Raw genomic sequence first — 23,279 nt, 5'->3', positions numbered from 1 at the left:
GAGAGGAGATGGTCGTGACCCGACACACCCAAGCGAGAGAATGACACCCACAAAATGCCCACTTAGAGGGTCAAATGTGCGAGCAAGTGCAAGTACCCAACAATGAGGTCGGACAAAACGACGTGCATGATCCAAGTATTTGAGACATTAGCCGCCACCACCAGGCGAAATTGAGAACCGTCAAGGAGCAAGATCAACGCCCGGAGATCCAGGCACCCCAGCGCTCGGGGGCCTATCCGACCAAGGGGCAAAGAGACCCACGCCGGCAATTCCACGTGAGCCTCCCCCAGGCCGCTCGCTCCGCAGCAGGAGCGAAGTCCAAATCATGAAGGTCCGCCTTTGAGCAGCTAGGGCAAGGAGATGAAGTCGCGGACAACGACTCACAAAGGAAGAAAAATTGGAACACGTACGTCACGGTCTCAAACGCCTGCCCCCCAACAAACCCGAAGCCCCTATTGGTCGAGAAGTCTCAGAGAAACGTCGACTTCACGCCGCTCAAGACCACGCCAGATAAGATCCTAGCCTTACATGGGGACATGTTTACTGAGCCTCGACCCCTACAAGAACAAGTACTGTGAGTTCCAAGGAAGTCATCGAGGGCGACGGCGAGGATAACGATGCCCGAAGCAACACGACCTACGCTCCACTTAATATCGTGACAACTATTTTTGGAGGACACAAGGGGGAGACATCACGCACAAACGAAGAAATTATGCGAGAGTGGCAGCTGGAGAAGGCCCATCTCATCACATCAACCTTATCCAGGGAAAATGGTCCACCACACTGTACGAGACGATCCACTTCACAGAAGAGGAGGCTCGTCGAGTCATCCATCCACACAACGATGCTATTGTTGTCAGAGCACAAGTGGCGAACAATCTAGTCAAGAGGCGAACAATCTATTATTGTTCAAAACGACCCTTGATTGGATGGATCTTGGCCAAATCCACCCGACCCCGATTAAGACACCGCTCTTTGGGTTCACGGGGAACGTGTTTACACAGAAGGCTCCATCAACCTCATAGTCACCTATGGACAAGAGGGTGAAGCCTAAATCACGCGTTTGGTAAACTTATTGATTGTGGACCAACCTTCCTCCCATAACATTATCATAGGACGACCGACTTTCAACAAGCCTCGTGCGGTCAGCTCAACGTACCATCTTCTAGTGAAGTTTCCAACATCGGTGGGAGTAAGGGTAATGCAAGGAAACCAGACCGACTCAAGAATGTGTCACGTTCAAGGATCTCGCAATAAGAAAAATGATGAGACTGTGGGGGGCAATATATCATATCGGAGACGACCTCACAAGCGAGATCGACGAGGCGCAAATGTCCGGAGACTTGGACCTGAGGAAGTTGACACCAAGAAATTGGAAGCATCGAGCGATCTCACACCCGTAATACTCGACGATGCCAAACTCGAATAGGTCGTCATGGTCGGAGCATACTTGTCGGCCAAACTGGAAGGTCAACTCGGATCAACCCTCCGAGAAAACAAGGACGTCTTCGCATGGACGCACGCGGATATGCCGGGAATCGATCCAGAGGTTATCGTCCATCGACTCAACTCACCGGAGAGAAAGGAAAATCCAAAAGAGAAGATTGTTCAACCCCGAGAGATACCTCGCGATCAACGAGGAAGTCGAGAAATTGATCACCGCCAAGTTTGTTAAGTTCCCCAATTGAGTCTCCAACGTAGTCATGGTGAAGAAATGGAATGGAAAATGGCGAATCTGCATCGACTACACCAACCTAAATAAGGCATGCCCAAAAGATTGTTTTCCTTTGCCAAGGATCGACCAGCTGGTTGACTCCACCACTTGACATGAACTCGTGAGCTTCATGGACGCGTACTCAGGATACAATCAGATAAGAATGTACGAACCAGACGAACTTAAAACCACGTTCACCACTGATCGATGACTATTTTGCCACTAGTACAATTAATAGCATCAGGTGCGACAAAAATCGCACCTGAAAGCATCAGTGTCGCACCTGAAAGTATCATCAGGTGCGACTTTAGATGCGACAAAGTCGCATCTAAAAGTGTGCACCTGATGATTTTAGGTGCGACTTGTCGCACCTGAAAGTCATCACTATCAGGTGCGACATTTTAGGTGCGACTAGTCGCACCAAACGTCGCACCTAAATATCCTCCAAAATAAGTTATTAAAGCGGGAGTTATAGTATCAGATGCGACTAGTCGCATCTGATACCTTCGCGGGAAAAGTATCAGATGCGACTAGTCGCATCTGATAGTAATTCCCCGCTTAATATTTGGCGGGTTACAGTACAATCAGATGCGACTAGTCGCATCTGATACTTTTCCCGCGAAGGTATCAGATGCGACAAGTCGCATCTGATTGTCTGTGGTTTTTTTTTTTTTAAATGCTGATTCTAATAGAATCAGCCTATTAATTATTTAAAAATTATAATTTAAAAAATTATTTAAAAATTAATTAAATAATTTTTTTGTTAAATTAAATAAATAATTTGAATAATATTAATTAGAATAATTATATAAATAATTTAATAGAAATTCTAATATTAAATTCATAAAATTTGATAATTTACGTTCAATAAATTAAAAAATTACAATTTATTCTTTTTGTTTCCCTTTTTCATTCGAAGTCTGTCAATTCTGGAATGCACGACCTCCTCTTCCGCCAGATCTTGCTCGTGCGCCTTGGCGGCCTGATGCGCTGCCGCTCGAACGATGTCGCTGAAATTCTACCGAACCTGGCGTCTGATCAGCATTTGGCATTGAAGCGGATGGCGGCGTCTGAACATTCGGCATTGAAGCGGATAGCGGCGTCTGAACATTCGGCATTGAAGCTGATGGCGGCGTCGTCCCAGGGTGCATCATTGCGGGGGATGTCTGCATGGGAGACGGATGCTGCTGTGTGTAGGCAAAGAACTGTCGCTGAAACGCCTCCATCTGAGCTTGTTGTGCGGCCAACGCTGCTTGTAGCTCGCTAATCACTGGATCTGGAACGCGCGTCGATGAAGAACCTGAGGACGAGCTGTCGTCCTGAGCCTGAGCCAAGAGATACGAGGATCTCGGGATCGAGGGACCTATCCCGACATGCCAATCTCGACGTTGCCCGAGAACAGTATCCATCGCGTACTGCTCCGCCTGGTCTATGTCAAACGTTTGGCCTGACTCCGCTGCTTGTCGCTGCATATCCTCGACTTGAGTCATAATTCGCGCCTTCAAACATATGTTAAAAAAATTATTAAGATTATCAAAACTTGATTATTAAGTAATTAACACAAGTAACTTACAAATGCTTGTTGCGCCCAAGCTGTCGTCCAATTGCCTTGATCATCTTGATGTTTTTTCTCCCACGTGTTTAACGCCGAGGCCAAAGTCCCATCTTTCTCTACTCTGCAGTTCTTATGAAAATATGAGTACTGTATTTATTGCAAAAAAAATATTACAAAATTAGAATAAACTTACGTTCAAATGTCGATGAGCCAAAAAAGAAATCGACCCTTGTGTGGACTTCGTTTTCTTGTTCTTTGAATTGTCTCTGTTGCAAGTAGACTTTTTCTGCACATATTAAATTGCGTTATAATTCGATTTCATAGAAGATAACATAATTTTTTTTAATTATACATTACCTTCCAATCGTCAGTTGCGAACTCCTCTATCACCTTCTCCCAATCGTCTTTTTGATATCCTTTTGGGATTTCTTTCTTGGCGACATTCATTTGCCCACAACACTTTCCTAAGAAAGTCCCTGATAATCTAGACTTTTGGTTGCGCCTCATACGCTTTGCATCACGAATGATAGTCTGGTCAATCTGATGACGATAGCAATCCGCCGGAAGCAGCTCCTCGGTCTCATCATCCTTGTACACGAAAGTGTACTCGGAATGAAGTGCGCTCAGAATATTGCCCAACATCTGGGGCGTCACTTCGTTCCAATCACGAAGTGTGACCGGGATATGGACTTTCACCAAAGCGCCGACGCGGTTGTTGAATACTCCTACCTTTTTTATTGTTTTCTTACGTCCTGGTAGAAAGTTTGGTTGATTGGGTCATACCTAACAACTTTCGCACCGGGTACCCCAAGCGCTGCTTTTGCCGAAGTAGAGCCGGTTGTTGGTCCCCTTGTTTTCTTAGGACCTTGGGAACCCGGTGTCTCTAGCGGAGACTCATCTCCACCTGCTCCTGAACGGTGTAGCGGAGACTCATCTCCACCTGCATCTGACATCCTGTAAGATGTGAACAATATTAGTAAATAAATATTAGTTTTCTGTTTAAAAAAAACGTGGACGGCACCACGGATTTTATTATTAACAAACCTCACATATGGCGGAGGAAAACCGTGGTTACATTATATAGTAAATAAACATACAAAAAATATATTAATCATTCATCATCATCTATACCTATAATGTTAATATCATCTTCTATATCGACATCAACATCTTCTCCCTCAAAAACGACATGTCTCTCATTTTCATCATCGTCTTCTTCATCATCGTCAACGACAGTCACTAACTCAGCTTCATCGATTTCGTGTCGATGATTCAAACGCTCGATGTTTGACAACTCTATAGTCAATGGGATCGAGGCTGAGTTGGAGGGGTCAACTTCAGGAATGTCCCAAATCCCTCGATGATTGCATTCCTGGACGATTTCCCAGTCGCCGCCTTTAATAAGATCTACGATGTAAAAAACTTGTTTGACTTGAGTCGCGAGTACGTACGGCTCCTCTTTAAACCACTGTTTCGCAGTATAAGCACTCGTTTCTCCAGTAGTCTTATCGGTGTGCACTAGTCGGTTTGCATGATACTTGTCACCGTACCAAATGCATTTGAACAATACAACACTACAGTTATGCCTATAGTTCACGACGATGACGTCTTCCATTCGACCATAGTAAGTGAAATCATCCACAAGTACACATACACCGCTATTTTGAGTGACTCGTTGATTATCGCGACGATGAGTGATGAACTTCACGCCATTTACAAAGCAGCTCGGATATTGATAGGCGACTTGAAGGGAACCGATAGAAAGCAAATAGAGCTCATCAGACACGTCAGAACCACTAGCTTTCATATCAAAAATCTGATTACGAAATAAAGCATTGATTAGCACTTGTGCGTTTATCAAAAAATTGCATTGATATTGTGTTATTACCTTCTTCTCAAACCAAATTTTGAACCTCTTTCTATGCTCCGCTTCAATATCGCGAACTCCAGATTCGCTCAAGAGATCCAAATGCTCGCTATTATTAAAAACATTACTTCAATAGCAATATATAAAAAGAATGAATTGAAACACATTCCCAACGATAACTTACGTCAAATATGGATCCACTTCAGGACAGTTGGTATAGATGTACCACTCCGCGTTCTCTTTCTGTTCATCGTCTAATACTATCGGTTTCATCATCCCATAAGGCACACACATCTCGGATCGAAAAACAGAGAGCTCTCGCACTTGAACTTCATCTACACTTTTTTTATCTTCGGGATACCTTGCAACGAACGTTAGAGCTTCTTCTACAACATAAGATTCCGCAATAGAGCCTTCTGGTCTAGCTCTATTTTTGACAAAATGTTTTAACGTCCCAAGGTATCTCTCAAATGGGTACATCCACCGCATATGCACCGGGCCGCCATACAACGCTTCATTTGGTAGATGAATCGCCACGTGAATCATGATCGTGAAAAAAGCTGGTGGAAATATCATCTCAAGCTTACACAAGATCTCGATGATAGACTCTTGCGCATTTTCAAGATCTTCTACTCTCAAGGTTCTCGAACTTATCAGCTTGAAAAAGTTGCAAAGCTCGGAGATCGTCTGATGTATTTCTTTTGGCACAAAAGGACGAATACCAACAGCCAACAACCTCTGCAAGATCACGTGGCAATCATGCGACTTCAAACCTGTGAGCTTTCCATCAGCAGTCACATTTTTCTTCAAATTCCCAGCGACCCCATCTGGAAATTTGACAGATTGGAGGAACTCGGTAAATCGCTGCCTCTGAACAAGGGTTAAGGTGTACGATGCTCGCGGTTTGTACCACGAATCCCCTTGTTTTTTCAAGTAGAGAGCGGTCTTGATGCCCAAGTCCATCAAATCAAACCTCGCCTTATCTGTGTCGTAGTTCTTCTTTTCTAAGCTGAGCAAGGTTCCGAGAAGATTCTCGCACACGTTCTTCTCTATGTGCATGAAGTCCATGTTATGCTTCAACTCCAAATCTGACCAGTACGGCAACTCGTAAAAGATGCTTTTCTTGGCCCAATTTAGTTCGCACTCGGCTCGCTTTCGTTTTCTGCCCACGGAGCCAGCATGTTTGCCAGTTGTCGTGCAAGAGACACTAGCCAACTGAGCGAGTATGTCTTGCGGAGTCAACTTCTCGGGTTTACTGCGTTTCTCGTGGCGATCCTTGTAGTGATCGGTGCTTTTTCTCAATCGGTGACGCATACGCAAGAATCGACGATGGTCGTAGTAGACGATCTTGTTTCTGACTTTCAAAGACGGCGTGTCAAGGTTGCACGTCGGGCAAGCGAGATACCCTTGGCCACTCCATCCCGATAAATAGGATCGAGCTGGAAATTCGTTAATCGTCCAAAGTAGCGCGGCACGCAATCGAAACACTTCATCGTTGGCGCCATCTCGAATGCGGAATCCGGTCTCCCACAGTTCTTTCAGCTCTTCGACAATTGGCTGCAAAAACAAGTCCATGTCATTTCCTAGTGAGTGAGGCCCCGGGATCAAAAGCGTCAGTATCAAGTACTCTTTCTTCATGCATAACCAAGGTGGCAAGTTGTACGCAGTTAGTACCACAGGCCACATGTTGTACGATAAACTCATTTCTCCGAACGGATTGAATCCATCCGCAGCTAGTCCAAGCCGCACGTTTCGAGGCTCTGCAGCAAAGCCTGGGTATCTCTCGTCCAGGTTTTTCCACGTCGTACCATCCGCAGGATGTCGTAGAACACCAACTTCCCTGACGCGATCTCTTTCGTGCCACTGCATCAAAAGCGACGTGTGTCGAGACGCGTACAACCGCTTCAATCGATCTTTCAGGGGAAAATATCGCAAAATCTTTTGCGGTATCATTTTCCCAGTTGGCTTCCATCTGCTCTCGTTGCATACTGGGCACACGTCGACTTCTGCGAGATCTTTTCGAAATAGGACACAATCGTTAATACACGCATCGATCATCTCGTATCCCATGCCAAAACGCTTCAGCTTCGCCTTTACCTCGTAATGCTTCTCTGGAATTCGATTACCAGCTGGATGAGACTTCTTCAAGAGCTGCAAGAGTTCTGTAAACGACTTGTTCGTCCAATGGTTCGTGACTTTGAGGTGCATCAACGAAACCAAGAACGACAAAGAAGAAAACTCTTTGCATCCAGGGTACAATTCTGCTTCCAACTCGGCGAAGAGGTCTTCCACTTGCTCCTCTGCACGCACCTCGCTCTGGGTTGGTTCCGTAGCATCGTCGAAATCCTCGTGATCCCTGATATCCTCCACAGCACCGTGCAATCCTCCTATTCCTCTCTGATTTGTTCCTCCGATGGAATCTTCTTCATGAGGAAGGACGACACGCTCGAGCTCGCCGTGATGATACCATTTTGTGTAGCCTGGGGTAAACCCCTTGTTCAGCATATGATTCCTGACAACCCCGATGTCATGCCATCTCACGTTGTTGCAAGGTTTGCAAGGACACCGATATTTGCCATTTTCATTAGGGAATCTTCTTGCAGCGCGAATAAACTCGTTAACACCGGTTTTGTACTGCAATGTCACCCGATTATTCTCCGTGATCCAATCTCTACTTGGATTGGACATTTCGCTGAATGAGAGCGAGAAATGAAAGTTTGGAAGAGTTATTGATAAAGGACGACGGAGAACAAAATGAAAGAGAGATTATGAATTCTATGTTATTTTGAGCTCGGATTGAATAAGTTGGGAGTTTTTAAACTAATTAATTCGAAACTCTACCGAAATTTTGGCAGAGTTTCCCCTATTATACTGACAAACCAAAAACCTGCAAAATTATTTAAAAACATACACAAACCATCCAGAACTATCCTATAAATTATCTCAGCCCTAAACTGAACCTCTGTGGTTCGATCACAACATTTATAAATGAAAAATCGAAATAAACAAAATATCACAAACTATCAAAACATGTCACAAACTATTTTTCTTATTTAAACTTACAATTTCATTTCATGTTAAATCAAATGAAACTAATCACAAATTCATTAACTTATAATTAAAACTAAACATGTGACATTATCAATTACAATTACTAATCAACTTCAAAGTAGCATGTTACAATTAAAATTTTAATTTCATTAAATAATTTTAAACTAAACAACCTATTCATGTAATTATTCGACTAATTACAATTCCTAATTGATAAATTACAATAAATCAAAACTAATTAAAACAAAACAAATTTAAACTAAACACTAACCTAAACACATTACTAAACATTGTAATTAATTACAATTTCTTTACAATTACAATTAACATACTAATCAAAATTAAATTAAAGAACCTAAACATATTACTAACTATGTAATTAAAATTTACAATGATTAACTACAATTATATTAACTAACATTTACATTTACATACTAACACTTAACATTCTAAATAATTAGTTACTAACATATCTATTTAATTAACTAACATTTACATACTAATTAACTAACTAACATTTTATATCAACTAACCTAATTAACTAAACTAACTAAACTAACAGCCATCTTATATAACAAACAAAATTTTTTAAAAAAAAAAAGCTAGACTTACTTGGACAGCTCGGGACAACAGGGGACGGCTCGGTGAAACGGCGGAGGAGGGATCGAGGCAGCAACGGTTCGGTGCAGCGGGGAGAGAGACTCGTCGAGGACAGGGGACGAGGCAGGGACTCGTCGAGGACAGGGGAAGACAGCAGCCCTGCTCTCGGTTCTCGGTTCAGTCAGAGAGAGAGAGAGAGAGAGAGGCGGTGAGAGAGAGCTTACCGGGATTGCAGCGACGCCAAGGCTGAGCACGGTGTCGAGGCAGAGACGCCGAGGTGTCGAGGCTGAGCGCGCGGCGGTCGGAAGGTCGGCCGGAAGAGCTAACGATGACCTGACGGAGAGAGTGAGAGTGAGGCAGAGAGAGAGCTGGAGAGTGAGAGTGAGCCGGAGACGCCGAGGTGTGAGAGTGAGCCGGAGACGCCGAGAGTGAGGCAGAGAGAGAGCTGGAGAGTGAGAGTGGTCGGAGGGGCTCGAGGCCAAGAGAGAGAGAGAGAGAGAAATACCGGTGCTGAGTCGGAGCTGTGGTCAGAGGACAGGAACTCGACAGCGGGGCCGGGGCTGAGCGCAGGATGACGGCTGTGAGTTTAAACAGAGTGAGAGAGAGCGAGGCAGAGAGGGAGCGGGGCAGAGAAGGAGTGAGAGAGAAAAATACCGAGTGAGAGAGAGAGGCAGTGGTGACTGGCGAGGTCCGGTGGCCGGATGAGGCGGAGGTCCGGTGGCCGGGTACGAGGCGGAGGACCAGAGACGCACGGAGGACCGGTGGCCGGGTACGGGTACGTGGCGTGGTGGTCGGCGAAGGAAGAGGCCGAGAAGAGAGGGACGGAGGAGAGCTGGGTGGACGGAGGAGAGCTGGGTGGACGGAGGAGAGGGTGGTCGGAGAATGGATTTGCAGAGAGGAAAGGATTTGCAGAGAGTGAAAAAATATGTTTTGAGCGGCTGGAGAAGAAAGGTTCGCGACCCGGGTTTATAAACAAACCCTAACAATCAGGTGCGACTTAGTCGCACCTAATACCTCTTCAGGTGCGACTAGTCGCACCTGATAACTCATCAGGTGCGACTAGTCGCACCGGATTGTAATTAAAAAAAATTAAAATTTCATTCGCCACGTCAGATTAATGAAATAAAAGAGGGGGAGGTGAGGCCCGCTCAAAAATTTAAAACTATCTGATGTGACATAGTCGCACCTGAAAGTTTCAACATATTTTCAGGTGCGACTAGTCGCATCGGATTGTCAAAATCAAAAGACAATTTGAGCGAATTTTTTCGGCTTCTGATTGACTATCCGATGCGACTAGTCGCATCTAAAAGTTATTTAGATGAGACTTTTAGATGCGACTAGTCGCATCTGATAGTCTTGCGCATCAGAAAATCAATTTTGTAGTAGTGTGCTACCAAGTAATGTCGTTCGGATTGAAGAACGCCAGAGCCACTTACCAGCGCTTGGTAAACCAGATGTTTGCCAAGCAGATCAGAAAGACGATGGAGGTTTACGTTGACGACATGATCGTCAAGAGCCTCAAGGAATCGGACCACGTTAAAGACTTGGAGAAGACCTTCGCTCTCCTCCAAAAGTACAAGATGAAGCTAAACCCGAACAAGTGCGCATTTGGAATCGAATCGAGAAAACTCTTGGCATTCATCGTCAACGAGCGAGGAATCGAAGCCAATACTGAAAATGGCCTAAGCCAAATACCAAACGCAATGGCAGATAAAATAAACTAGACAAGAAATGGAACCCCCAAACGTACCTCAAAGCGTCCATGGAATATGAGAAAAGAGGTGATTGCGGCGTCAAACCCTAAACATATCTCAAAGAAGTTCATGCGACCCGAGATAAGGGGACTCGCGCCATCGAGTCCTTGACCGACCTCAAAGCTTTTATGGGATCTGAGAAAATGAGAACTCGCGACTCCAAGATCCTGAAGGCAACTAAAAGAATCCCATAAAGCTCGAGATGAAGGAATTCGTGCCATCAAAACCCGAACCCACCTCAAAGCCTCATCAAGGCACGAGAAAATGAAGAAGGCATCAAAGCCTTGCATAAGCTCAATCATGTCCATACAACAAACACAAGCACAAAAACAGAGGAGACTAGTCGTATAAATAATCAGAGATTCCAAAAAATTCATACAATTACAAGTGAAAAAAGGGAAAGCGCTCATTTGTCGATAAGACTCACCCAAAAGGGGACCCGCAAGAATACAATGGGTGAAAAAGACGCACAACGAACCACGCCACCAAAAATAAAAAAAATCAACAAGTGATAGTTTGCCCAAAAAGCATGCAAACACAGTAACTACACAAAAAGACAAGTACATGAAGTCATTAGCAACCACATGGGCATATGAAATGCAAGCTTCTAAAGCGACAAATCGCTATCGTCAACCAAGTCTACTCGCTCTGTGTCCCAAGGAAGAACCTCCTCGCCCTCGTCTAGCTCTGTCACTTCCGGAGGCAAGTCAGAAGGAACATAGGAGAAGGAAACTGGGAGACCCGGGTTCTCCACTATCGGCTTCTTCTTCACGTGGAAGATCCCACACCAGTAAGAAACCAAATCGTCGTCTGCTTGATCAGAGATGAGCTAGCGCCCCGCCGCCCGAATCAAACTACACTCCGCCCGAGACACGTCATGCCCTGTCAGAATAGTGTCACGATCTGCCCGAATGGCATATAGGTCCGAACGGAGACATAGGAGCTCGACCGCCTGATCACAGTTCTTTCCCGAGAAGGCAACAACATCTTCTCGCAGCTTCTTAATCATTGAAGCGCCTCATCCCGACCAGCCTTCAGACCCTCTTCCCCGCAAGGCGGAGGGTTTCGGATGATGTCTCGGCCTGCCTCGCTAAGTCACAGAAGTTGTGTTTAGCAGCAAGAAAAAAAACACCATAAACATAAAAAAAGGAACACCAGATTCGGAAAACACCACCAAGTAAAAAAAAATAGTGAGCGAAAATTCGAAAAAGATCTGGGTAATTGAAGCTTACACATCCAAGTTCACCGGAATGTTCAAAACGGTACCGAAAAATTATAGTTTCATGCACGACGACTCGCACGTAAAACTTGGGGGTTAATGTTATGACGTCATTTTTCGTATGGGAAAAACGACAATCCAAATGCAAAAACGACGCAAAACCGGAGGACCCCTCCGCCAGGACCATCAAAACTAGAGAATTCCTCCGGTTGAACCCATAAAACCGGAGGACTCCTCCGCGAAGATCCCCAAAGCCGGAGGATCCCTCTGGTAGAACCCACAAAACCGGAGGATCCCTCCGGTAGAACCCACAAAACCAGAGGACACCTCTGGTAAAACTCATAAAATCGGAGGATCCATCCTGTAGAACCCACAAAACCGGAGGCGTCCTCCGGTAAAACTCACAAAACCGGAGGATCCCTCCGGTAGAACCCACAAAATCAGAAGATCCCTCCGGTAAAACCCACAAAACTGGAGGATCCCTCCGGTAAAATCCACAAAACCGAAGAATCCATCCGACCAAGTTTCCATAACTTTCCACACTCAAAATTCTATAAATACCCCCCTCATTTTTTTTTACCAAAGGAGGAATTTTTCAAGGAAACAAAAGCTCTCAAAAAATAAAAACTCTCAAAATTCACAAAAAGCTCTCAAAGAACTCAATAGATCGGAAAAGGACCAAGAAAAATAAAAGACAAAGACGGAGAGAAGAGAAAAGGGAATCAAGACCAAGATAAGAGAACGAAGAGAAGACAAAAAATCCGACGAGAAGATGAAGAATCCGACGACAAGACAAAGAATCCGACGAGAAGACAAGAATCTGATGAGAAGACGAAGACCGCGAAGAACACGAAGAACGCGAAGAACACGGAGGCCAACTATTGGTGAAGTGACGAGGAGCCGTAAACCACTTTCTGGTGAAGCAAGGACGACGAGAATATAAGAACTTCACCACACCTAACCTACGTGCGGTCGTAGGTTCCGACCCTAGATCGAACCACGGACGGTTCTAAATGCTAATCCAAAAACGCGATTAACAATTATCAACATTCACTACAATTAATATAATTATGTCATTGTTATACTTTTAACACACTATGTGTTATTTATAAACACAAATTAATAATTTAAACTCTATAATAGTGTGCTCACAAAGCTCTAAAAATTTATACGAAAAAATAATATGAGGCCTAAAAGATATATGGAATGAGGTTTATCACCTGTAAAACTGTAAAATGCATGTTTCTTTACTATTTGCCGGAAAAAAAAAATTGTTTTATTTTTTATTATATTTTTTTAACGAACTAACTTTTTAGTAGCATGTACAAGTGTGTTGTCTAAGTATATCACGTCCATTTCGGTTTATATTTTTAATTAATATAGAAGCCTATAGGCTCTTTTTCTTTATTTTTTAAATAGAAGTCTGTATACTGTTTTTAGTTTATTTATTTTTAATAGAAGTATTTGGGCTTTATTTGTGAAGAAATGTAAATGTAAAAGAATGTAAATTTCTTTTCACTGACGATGCATGAAAGAAATTATTCATTCCGTTGATCAGTGGAAATTAGGGGAAATAGTACGAAACTGTTCTTTCCATTGGCTTCCGTTGAATATAGCTTTTGATTTATTCTTTTATTTTTTAACCTCTCATTTTTGTTCTTCTATAAATATCACCATCATTTGTATTATTTTCTCACAACTTTTTCATATAATCTCTTCTCTTACTCTCTTCAACTACTCTAACTCTCATACAACATTAATATATATTCATTTTATTATAAACTTTCTAATTAAATTTTCATATATAATTTTATATATATAGTTATAATATATACATTTAGTAAAAATTATCGTTTTCTCCACTTTTTTTTTGTTCTTCTTCGTATATAGTTTATAATATAGTGTTAATATGTAATTTTCATATATAAATTTAGTATATAGTTTCTAAGATTTTATGAGTTTAAAAAACTAAATTACTCTTCATTTTCTCAGTTTATATTCTAGTCCTTATTTTAAAAAATACTACATTTTAATCCTTTAAAAATGTATTTATTTTAATTATTATTTTTTATGTATGAAAATGAAAATTTTCACCAACAAAATAAAATTTCTCTTCCATAATGAGTGGAATTCGGATCAATAGTGAGAAGAATAATTTCCTTCCGGTCAAACATAGATCTTCATATCCTATTAATAGAGGTGGATTTCCACTTCCCATAAGCGTTATTAATCCTTTGGAACATTCTTCGGTATAGATATTACGAGTTATCTGACTCGCGCGTTGCTGTGGGTTTATTGAAAATACAGTAATATTATTTTAAAATGTTTCGAAACTTAGAAGAATCATAACAATGAGTTTAAAGATATATAAAACGAACAATATATTTATTATTGAGTTGATATATACATAAAAAGACATTTAATATGTACCTCATCTTTCTCTATTCTATTATATTTATGTTAAATATATTAGATTTCAACTATAAAATTATCGGTCTTTAATGCTAAAAGATTATGATAATTAATAGTTTGTAATTTTATCATAATAATAAATATTATCTGTCATATGTGTTTACGAATATAATACAAAAACTCTTTCAGCAACATTTTTTAAGACTATTTATTTAGAGAATTGTAACTTACTAGGCTACTTTAAACATGTGATTTTGGATCTAGCCTATGTTTAACATTTTTTAGGGATATATCCAAATGGCTTATGTGACAATAATTAAGGTCTGGTTTACCTTTATTTATTAAGAAATTCGTCATTTTCTCTCTCCTATTTTTTTCAAATAATTTTTTTTGTACATCAAAACTTCAAAAATTCGTATCTTTCTCATACGAACTCGAAATTGAGTGATTTCAGATCTTACAAATTCGTGGCGTCGAGATCTTCAAAAATAGACCCATTGTGTTTGATGAAAAATTATGTTTAATGTATTATATTTACATTTCCATTTTTTTTTTTATAAATTTCAATTATTTCCATATTTAAGGTAGTAACATGATTTTTCTACATCCATGGTATTAAAAATGATTTTTTATCAAACACAATGGATCTATTTTTGAAGATCTTGGCGTCACGAATCCGTAGGATTTGGAATCACTCAATTTCGAGTTCGTATGAGAAAGATATGAATTTTTAAGTTTTGATGCAAAAAAAAAATTATTTGAAAAAAAATAAGAGAGAGAAAGTGACGAAGTTGTTAATAAATAAGGGCAAATCAGACCTTAATTATTGCCACATAAGCCATTTGTCTATATCCCTAAAAATTGTCAAACATAGGCTAGATCCAAATTTCATAGTTTCATTTTGACTATTTTACTACACTGCCCATTTATTTACTATCATTTTTAGTCTTTTTGGTTTAGATGTAAGACTTTGATGATTTTGTTTTTTTAAGGGTAAAACTATTATTAATAATGGTAGATTAAGAATGTACGTTACCGTTTATATTATACAAACTTTATATAATATATTTTAAAATACTTAACCGTTTAATTGAGAATGTAAGTAAATATATTTTAGAGTACTTTACGGTTCATAAATTAAGAATATTGACTTGCAAATAAATATCAAGTAGTAAACGTACCTTGATAGTGGAGAGCTTTTTCCTTTAAAGGAATGGAGATTGTCGTTGAGGACTAAAAATTGTAAGTGATAATAATAATAATAATAATAATAATAATAATAATAATAATAATAATAATAATAATAATAATAATAATAATAATAATAATAATAATAATAATAATCATAATAATAATAATAATATATGAGATATATTTGTAAGTATTTTAACAAACAAATTCGACTTTCGAGTTTCAACATCTATTTTTATTTGTTTTTTCATTTATCACTAAAGGGAAAATGACTCTAACGTAGATGACAACGTCTGTCATTTTAAGTCTGTAGTATATTTTTAGTTGCTTCAATAAAATAGGATAATTTGTGATATATTGCACATACATGTATTTAAAACTGATTAATTTTGTAATAATATTTGTCATGAGTTACATATTTACACGTTAATTTCATGTAAAAGTTAAATTTGTAGTAACATCATCGTCATCATGTCTTATTTTGTGAATGAAGATAAACATAACATGATATAATTATTTTTTTCTTTTATTTATATTTTTTTGTTTGTAGTCCGTTGCTCAGTCACATGAACCCCATAATTTACAATATTGACACTATTTTCAGTTGTAATGGCATACACAAAAATAACCAAAGATAAATTAAGACAACGTGTCATTTGATAAATTGCCAAAAAAGTTACTGTAGTAGCTACAATATTAATGCACCCCGAATTAGTTATATAGGATAATAAACCCTTAACTTTAAGGCTTCGTTTGGAACCCGAAAAATAAGAGGGAAATGAAAATGGAAATCTCTCCTATTTTACTTAGGTTGTTTGGATTGAGAAAAATGGTGGAAAAAAAATATGATGGAAAATGCGAGGGAAAGTATATAACTAAAATGAGGATTTCATTTTCCTTCGAAAATCAAATGGAAAAGGAGAATCTCTCCAAATTTGTCTATGAGGGGATCACATTTGTGTGTCTCGTCCAGGGACCGAGCCAGAAAAGCTCAATAGATGGGCTTATTTGAAAAAAAAAATATTTAGAGGGACTAATAAAAAAAATCATGGTAAAAATGAATTTTTTTTAAAATGAGTCAAAAGTGTAAATTTTTAGGGTAAAAAATGTAAATTTTTTTAAAAATGGGCAAAAAAATGTTAATAAAAAATATTTGAGGGAGGCTAATTAAAAAAAATTCATGGTAAAAATGAATTTTTTTTTTTAAATGAATCAAAAGTGTAAATTTTTTAGGTTAAAAAATGTAAAACTTTCTAAAAATAGGCAAAAAAAATGTAACTAAAAAAATTTATTTGGCTAATTAAAAAAATTCATGGTAAAAATGACAAAAGTGTAAATTTTGAAGGGTAAAAAATATAAAACTTTTTATAAATGGGCAAAAAATGTAAAAAAACAAATAAAAATTGAGGGGGTTAGAGCCCACCCTGAACCTGAGTTAACTCCGTCCCTTGTCTCATCGTTACTTTTCCATCAATTTTCTCTCATATTTTCCATGACTTAAAAACACAATTAGAATTTTGACTTTTTCTATTATTTTCTCTCACATTTTTATTTGGGACAATGAGCATAGTAGCCCAATAAGCCCACCAATATTAGTAAAATAGCCCAACTTTGAATAAATTAAAGGAATAGCTCATTTAATAATTGACTGCCCAAATTACCCCTCGCACTAAATTTACCCAATCCTAAACCTAAATTCGTTCGGTCCTTGTCCTAAACCTAAATCCATTTCACGCCACCACGGGACCAATCTCCGCCGATCGAGTCCACATCGCCGCCGATCCAGTCCACATCGCCGCCGATCCATTTCACGCCGCCGTGTCGTCGCCGATCGTCATCTATCCAACTAGCGCTTCTCTCTCGGCAACACGTAGAGCCCTTACGGTGGTACTCCAATTGCTGACACTCTTCGCGAAGGTCAGATCGGCAACAAGGTCAGATTGCGAAGGTCAGATCGGCTACAAGGTTAGATCGTGAAGGTCAATCTCATTTGCAAATTCATCGAGGTCAGTCTCACTTGAGTTTTGAAAAATATTACAATATAATCGGGGGCGCGTATAGTCTCAAGGCTTATTCTGTAATTAACTGTATATGTTAATAATAAACTGAATGTTTTGCTTAATGTAGGTTAATGAATACAATGAATAGGTTAATGAGTTATGGAATTGCTTTGCTTCGGTTGAGTTATGGAATTGTTGGCATTAGGTTAATCAATTAATTGAATAGGTTAATGAATACACTGAATTGGTTAATGAGTTATGGAATTGCTTTGCTTCGGTTGAGTTATGGAATTGTTCGCATTAGGTTAATCAATTAACTGAATAGGTTAATGAATACACTGAATTGGTTAATGAGTTATGGAATTGCTTTGCTTCGGTTGAGTTATGGAATTGTTCGCATTAGGTTAATCAATTAACTGAATAGGTTAATGAATACACTGAATTGGTTAATGAGTTATGGAATTACTTTGCTTCGGTTGAGTTATGGAATTGTTCGCATTAGGTTAATCAATTAACTGAATAGGTTAATGAATACACTGAATTGGTTAATGAGTTATGGAATTGCTTTGCTTCGGTTGAGTTATGGAATTGTTCGCATTAGGTTAATCAATTAACTGAATAGGTTAATGAATACACTGAATTGGTTAATGAGTTATGGAATTGCTTTGCTTCGGTTGAGTTATGGAATTGTTCGCATTAGGTTAATCAATTAACTGAATAGGTTAATGAATACACTGAATTGGTTAATGAGTTATGGAATTGCTTTGCTTCGGTTGAGTTATGGAATTGTTCGCATTAGGTTAATCAATTAACTGAATAGGTTAATGAATACACTGAATTGGTAAATGAGTTATGGAATTGCTTTGTTTAATGTAATGCTTGCATTAAGTTCATTAATTAACTGGATGAGTTAATCAATTAACTGAGTCATTGTGTTATGGATTTGATTTACTTAATGTAGTGAACTGAATGCCTGCATTAGGTTAATTAATTTACTGAATGCTTATTAATTTATGAACTGATTTATTATTCATTAGGTATTCAACTGATGAATCTGGCCATAGCGTTTATGAATCTGCCTGCATAAATCTGAAGGAAAATGGGGGTAAGCAACTGATGTAGTAACCCAAAGAGTGTATTTTTTTTATACATGAATATAGTGTACTCATGTATTTTATTATCATTTTGCATTCCAAATATAAATGCAATTCAAGTAAATGGCTTGTTAATGCAAGAATAAATACACACACAAAGTTGGAGCACTTTGATCAGATCATCTCGAAGCTTAATGAACCGCAGCGACAACTGTTTAGCAGGTCAGCCTTTGGCTCGTTGTTACCGCTACATCATGCTGAAGCATTGCCAAGTAAATTCACGAGATTCCCTTCAAGAATCATCAATCATCTAGTCCTGAGGCTATGTCAAGGCAGCAACGAAAATGAGCTCACCTTCAAAATCAATAGAAAAGTGAGACGTTTTGGCCATGACAGGCTTAAACTGTCAAAAACCCACACAAGAGGAACTTGATTATCTTAAATCACGTAAGGTAATTAACCTAACTACATAACTCAATTTACAAGACATTAAGTTATGCATTGTATCTAGATAAATATTCTAATGTAGTATTTGTAATTGAAACATGTGGATGAGAATTCCGTCTTTTACAAGACATTCTTCTCCAACACACGACGAGTTACAAAGGCAGACCTTCTCCAAAAGTATAAAGAAGTTAAATCCGATGAGACCCCTAGCGAATTGCTGATTATGCTTGCAAATGCATGCATTATTGAGTTGATCCTATTTCCGAAACAGCCAAACATAGGCATCGACATGAGTCGTGTATGCATAGCAGGTGATGAGAAGCGAGTGAATGAGTTTCCGTGGGGATGGCTGAGTTACGAAGCACTTTGCAATTCAATTAATAGTACATCAAACTCAATCCGAAACAATGTCAATGCGTACGGTTTGGAAGGGTTTTCGCACGCCTTGGTTGCATGGGCATACGATATTCTTCCATCACTTTTAGATCACGGCTATGGACAAATCAGAAATGTTGATCACTTGCCACGAATACTGCGATGGAATTACGTCTACTATCCGAGCATAAATGTTGCCACGAAGATGTACAATAATGTCTTTAACAACAAAGAGGTAATTCTTAATTTACTGGTTTAGTTAATTAAATAACTTTCCATGCTTGATTAAATATATCAATTCAATTAATATATCAATTCAATTAATACTGACATTCATAACCTAAACTAAATGTATTGAATGCTTGAATTAGGTATTTGCTCAAGTTATGTCTGTTATGTTAATTCATTTACATATTGAAAACAGATTTAGGTTAATTAATTAACTGAATGTTGAATGTTGAATTTTGGGATTAGGAATTATGAATGGCTGACATTATTATGATGTTGGGCTGGCAGGTACATGTAGGTGTAATTAAATTGAGCGAAGAAGAGACAAACGCTTATTACATGATTGATCTTCTTAAAGAAAACGATAAAGATCAGTCTGATGCTAAAGAGGAGGAGGAGTCAGAGGAAACGGAAGCAGAGGAGGATGAGGAAGAGGAGGCAGAGGCAGAGGAGGAAGAGGAAGATGAGGAGGAAGAGGAGGTGAGGAAGGATGAGGAAGATTCAGTTCAAGAAAAAGATGCCGGGGAAGCATGGGACAGTTCGTCGCTGTTTCAAATTGTGAGCAAGATTGCGAAACAGCAAGCAGTGATGAAGAAAGAACAGTAAAAGATAAAGAAAGAGATGCAGGAAAATCACGAAATAGTGACTACGAAACTTGATGGAATCATTAAAGTAATGAAGATAGTTTACGGAAAAGGTGGAGTTGACCTACAAAACAACAACGTCAACAGAATTGTAACAAATGAATCAAATCCCGAAGAGGTAAGAGTCTTTGTTAAGTTCAAGTTATTGGTAAATTTATGAACTAAATACCTAAAAAATGATGTTTCTTACTAGGACGATGAAGAACGATCACAAGGTTATGAAGGACAAGGCACATAGACGCATGCGGAAGAGGAAGGAAATGAGGTAGCTGTGCAAGTCAAAAAAAAGTAAATTTAACATAGAAATCAGTTAATTGAATATATGCATCAATGTTTCTTTGAATAACAGAATAATTGTGAGACTTCTAACAAGGAGGGACGCAGTGAAGAATCATCTGCTTTGAAGGAACAACTTTCTCCGTCATCGGAGAGCAGAAGGGCTGCTAAGAATGACTCAAATGTGGTAAGAAATATAATGTAAAGTAAATTTGATTTACGTACTAAGTTAATTGATTCATGGCCTAAGTTAATTAAATTTACTAAAACATGTTACCTCGCCTTCTTTTACAGCAAGCTGAAATTGAGATGGATGATATTAACAATATCCCAGAAATTCAAATTGAAATTGCACCAGTCCCGGCAAATGAAAATGTAAGTAACAATAAGTTTACTTACATCTCAATGTAAGTTTATAAAGTTAATTAATTAACTGAAACATATTCTGACCTATGTTAATTAACTGTACATCTCAATGTCTAGTCGGCTGTCGATGCCAATTTGAATGATGTTGTCGATGTGTTTGGAAGTGATGATAGCACAAGTACAAAAAGTGAGGAACTTGTAGCAGCTTCAATGAAGCGGAAATTATGTGAGGTAAATAAAGAATATAGGCATATTTTACATTATAGAAACACATGTTGTTGAGTTAGTTTAACTTGATTTTTGAAGGACAATCAAGAGGGTGATAAAGAGAAAACCCCGACAAAAGCAGCGGAAGCAAACGACCAGCCAAAACCACAGCCACGTAGGTCTCCACGCCTATTGAGCTTGAATGAAGCCTTTGAAGAAAATGTACTAGGAAAGAGAGGTCCTAGAAGACCCAAGCAACCAGCAGTGATGATACGAAGTCCTTACACGACGGAGTTTGGATCAGCATTAGAGAAAAGTAAGGCTACAATTGAAGACACCGATTCACCGTCATTTAGTCTTAATCTTTCGCAGTTCGATGACAAAAAAGCGAAGAAGCCCAAGAATTCCAAAAAAAGTATGGTGTATCAAAGAAAGAAAAACAAAAAATAGACAGGTTGTATGGTTAATTAGAGTATTTTGGGATTTAGGTGTAAAAATGAGAAGGAAGGGCAGGTTTAGATAATGGTTGTAGTTGGATTTCATTTTGAAATTCCTTTTGTGGTGAAAAACATATTAGTTTCATCAAATATAGAGTAAATTAGTTATGATACATAATCAGATATGATACTTTTAGTGTTGCTTTGTCAATTGATTTAACATATTATAATCCATGTGATGAGCTAAATATGTGCGAAAGGGACGAACAAACACCAATCACTTTTTGCAACAAAAACACACAAGTGCTTATCAAAGTATAGACTCCCAATAAGTCTGTTAATTAATTAACTTAACATAAGCAAACTGTTAATTGATTGCACAATTCAAAAAGATAATTCAACAATCAATTAGCCTATAAAATCATACCATTGTCGTATAGAAAAGGTAACAAAAATATGTGAAAATTTCTAAAATGAAAAATAGTTCAATAAAAGAATTAAGACAAAATTCCAAAATCTTGAAACTAAAACTCTAATGCTTCTTAAGACAGGATCTCTTGTTGTGTCCCATTGCTCCACAATTCGAGCAATTCATCTGCTCCGCAGCAATCGAAGATGATGCATACCTCTTCATCTTCGGCCTTCCCGCCTTTGCTACCACAATGGGGGCTTTAATTGTCTTAAGCAACTCCGATGGAATATCCCAACTCGACATATCATCAATCGGGTACAAACTAGCGGAATAGGTGGCAATATAAAAATCTTTTGTATAATACTGTGAAATGAACGGCATCACTTGTAGCCTGTTTTTCCACATCGTAGCCATCGCGTGTGAGCACGGAAAATCGTTCATTTGCCAATAATTACACGTGCACGTTCGTTTGTTGATGTTGACAACTTCGTTCACTCCATTATCTTGAACTTGGAATTCATCAACATTAATAGGATTGACCTGCAATCAGACAGTAAATTTAATTAACTTAGTAAGTTAATTAAATTAACTCATTCAGGAAAATACATTGATAAGTAAATTAAAAGTATTTAGAGTTACTCACCAACATTGATCGTGCTTTTTCCTCATTTTCATGAGACATATTCAACGAGGCCCAAGTTGTCAATGATGAATTCATTGATTGGCCCGAGAGTAACCGATCAAAAAACCATCCCTGAAGAATGTTGCGATACTCAATTACTAATTGCGAAACCGGCAATCCCCTTGCCTCGAGCAACCGTGCATTCATCGATTCCGATATATTCGTTGTCATGATGTTGTAACGCTTTCCCGGGAAAAGTGCACACGACCATCGTAAGGGGTCATCATCTTCTAGGTACTTTTTGATGCCCGGATCAATTCTTTCCAACAAAGTCATAAACTTTTCAAACTCTTGAGTTTTGTAAGCCTTTGCACATGTTTTGAAGAATGGCTCAATGGCGTCGTGATGGAACCTAGTCTTCAAATTGTTGCATAAATGCTGCATGCATATGGCATGTTTGGCTAATGGAAAGACATTTGAAACTGCCTTAGGAATGCTAATGTGACGATCGGATATGATTACCAAGTCGTCACGATCACCCATACACTCTTTGAGCTTAGAAAGAAACCACTCCCATGATGAATCGTTCTCCGAATTAATGATACCTAATCCAAGTGGGAATATGTGATTATCGCCATCCAAGGCAGAAGCAAGAAGCATTTGACCTCCAAATTTACTTTTAAGAAATGAGCCATCTATGGAAAAAACGGGACGACAATACTTCTAGCCGGCTATGGATGCACCAAAAGAAATGAAGAAGTACAAAAACTCTCCGCTTGGTTTGATCTGTAAATCTGTAAATGTTCCT

The 23,279-nt window shown here is 39.0% G+C and overlaps 2 protein-coding genes across 2 annotated transcripts; both read left to right on the top strand.

The window, feature by feature from the left end:
• Nucleotides 1-19,126: 19,126 nt before the first annotated feature.
• Nucleotides 19,127-20,410, top strand: LOC149389740 (uncharacterized). Its single transcript, XM_089624509.1, has 3 exons — nucleotides 19,127-19,514; nucleotides 19,796-20,269; nucleotides 20,345-20,410. Exons 1-2 carry the CDS (start codon nucleotides 19,128-19,130, stop codon nucleotides 20,111-20,113), a joined length of 705 nt encoding a protein of 234 aa, XP_089480635.1. The 5' UTR covers nucleotide 19,127; the 3' UTR covers nucleotides 20,114-20,269; nucleotides 20,345-20,410.
• LOC149389739 (uncharacterized) lies at nucleotides 20,129-21,564 on the top strand. Its single transcript, XM_089622710.1, has 5 exons — nucleotides 20,129-20,269; nucleotides 20,501-20,614; nucleotides 20,722-20,802; nucleotides 20,911-21,024; nucleotides 21,100-21,564. Exons 1-5 carry the CDS (start codon nucleotides 20,129-20,131, stop codon nucleotides 21,448-21,450), a joined length of 801 nt encoding a protein of 266 aa, XP_089478836.1. The 3' UTR covers nucleotides 21,451-21,564.
• The last annotated feature ends 1,715 nt before the right edge of the window (nucleotides 21,565-23,279 follow it).

Source organism: Urtica dioica, chromosome 8, assembly GCF_054948205.1.
Source record: "Urtica dioica subsp. dioica isolate 48M chromosome 8, U.dioica_male_clone48M_v1_H2, whole genome shotgun sequence".
NCBI lineage: Eukaryota > Viridiplantae > Streptophyta > Magnoliopsida > Rosales > Urticaceae > Urtica > Urtica dioica.
This window is presented reverse-complemented; position numbering and strand designations above follow the sequence as displayed.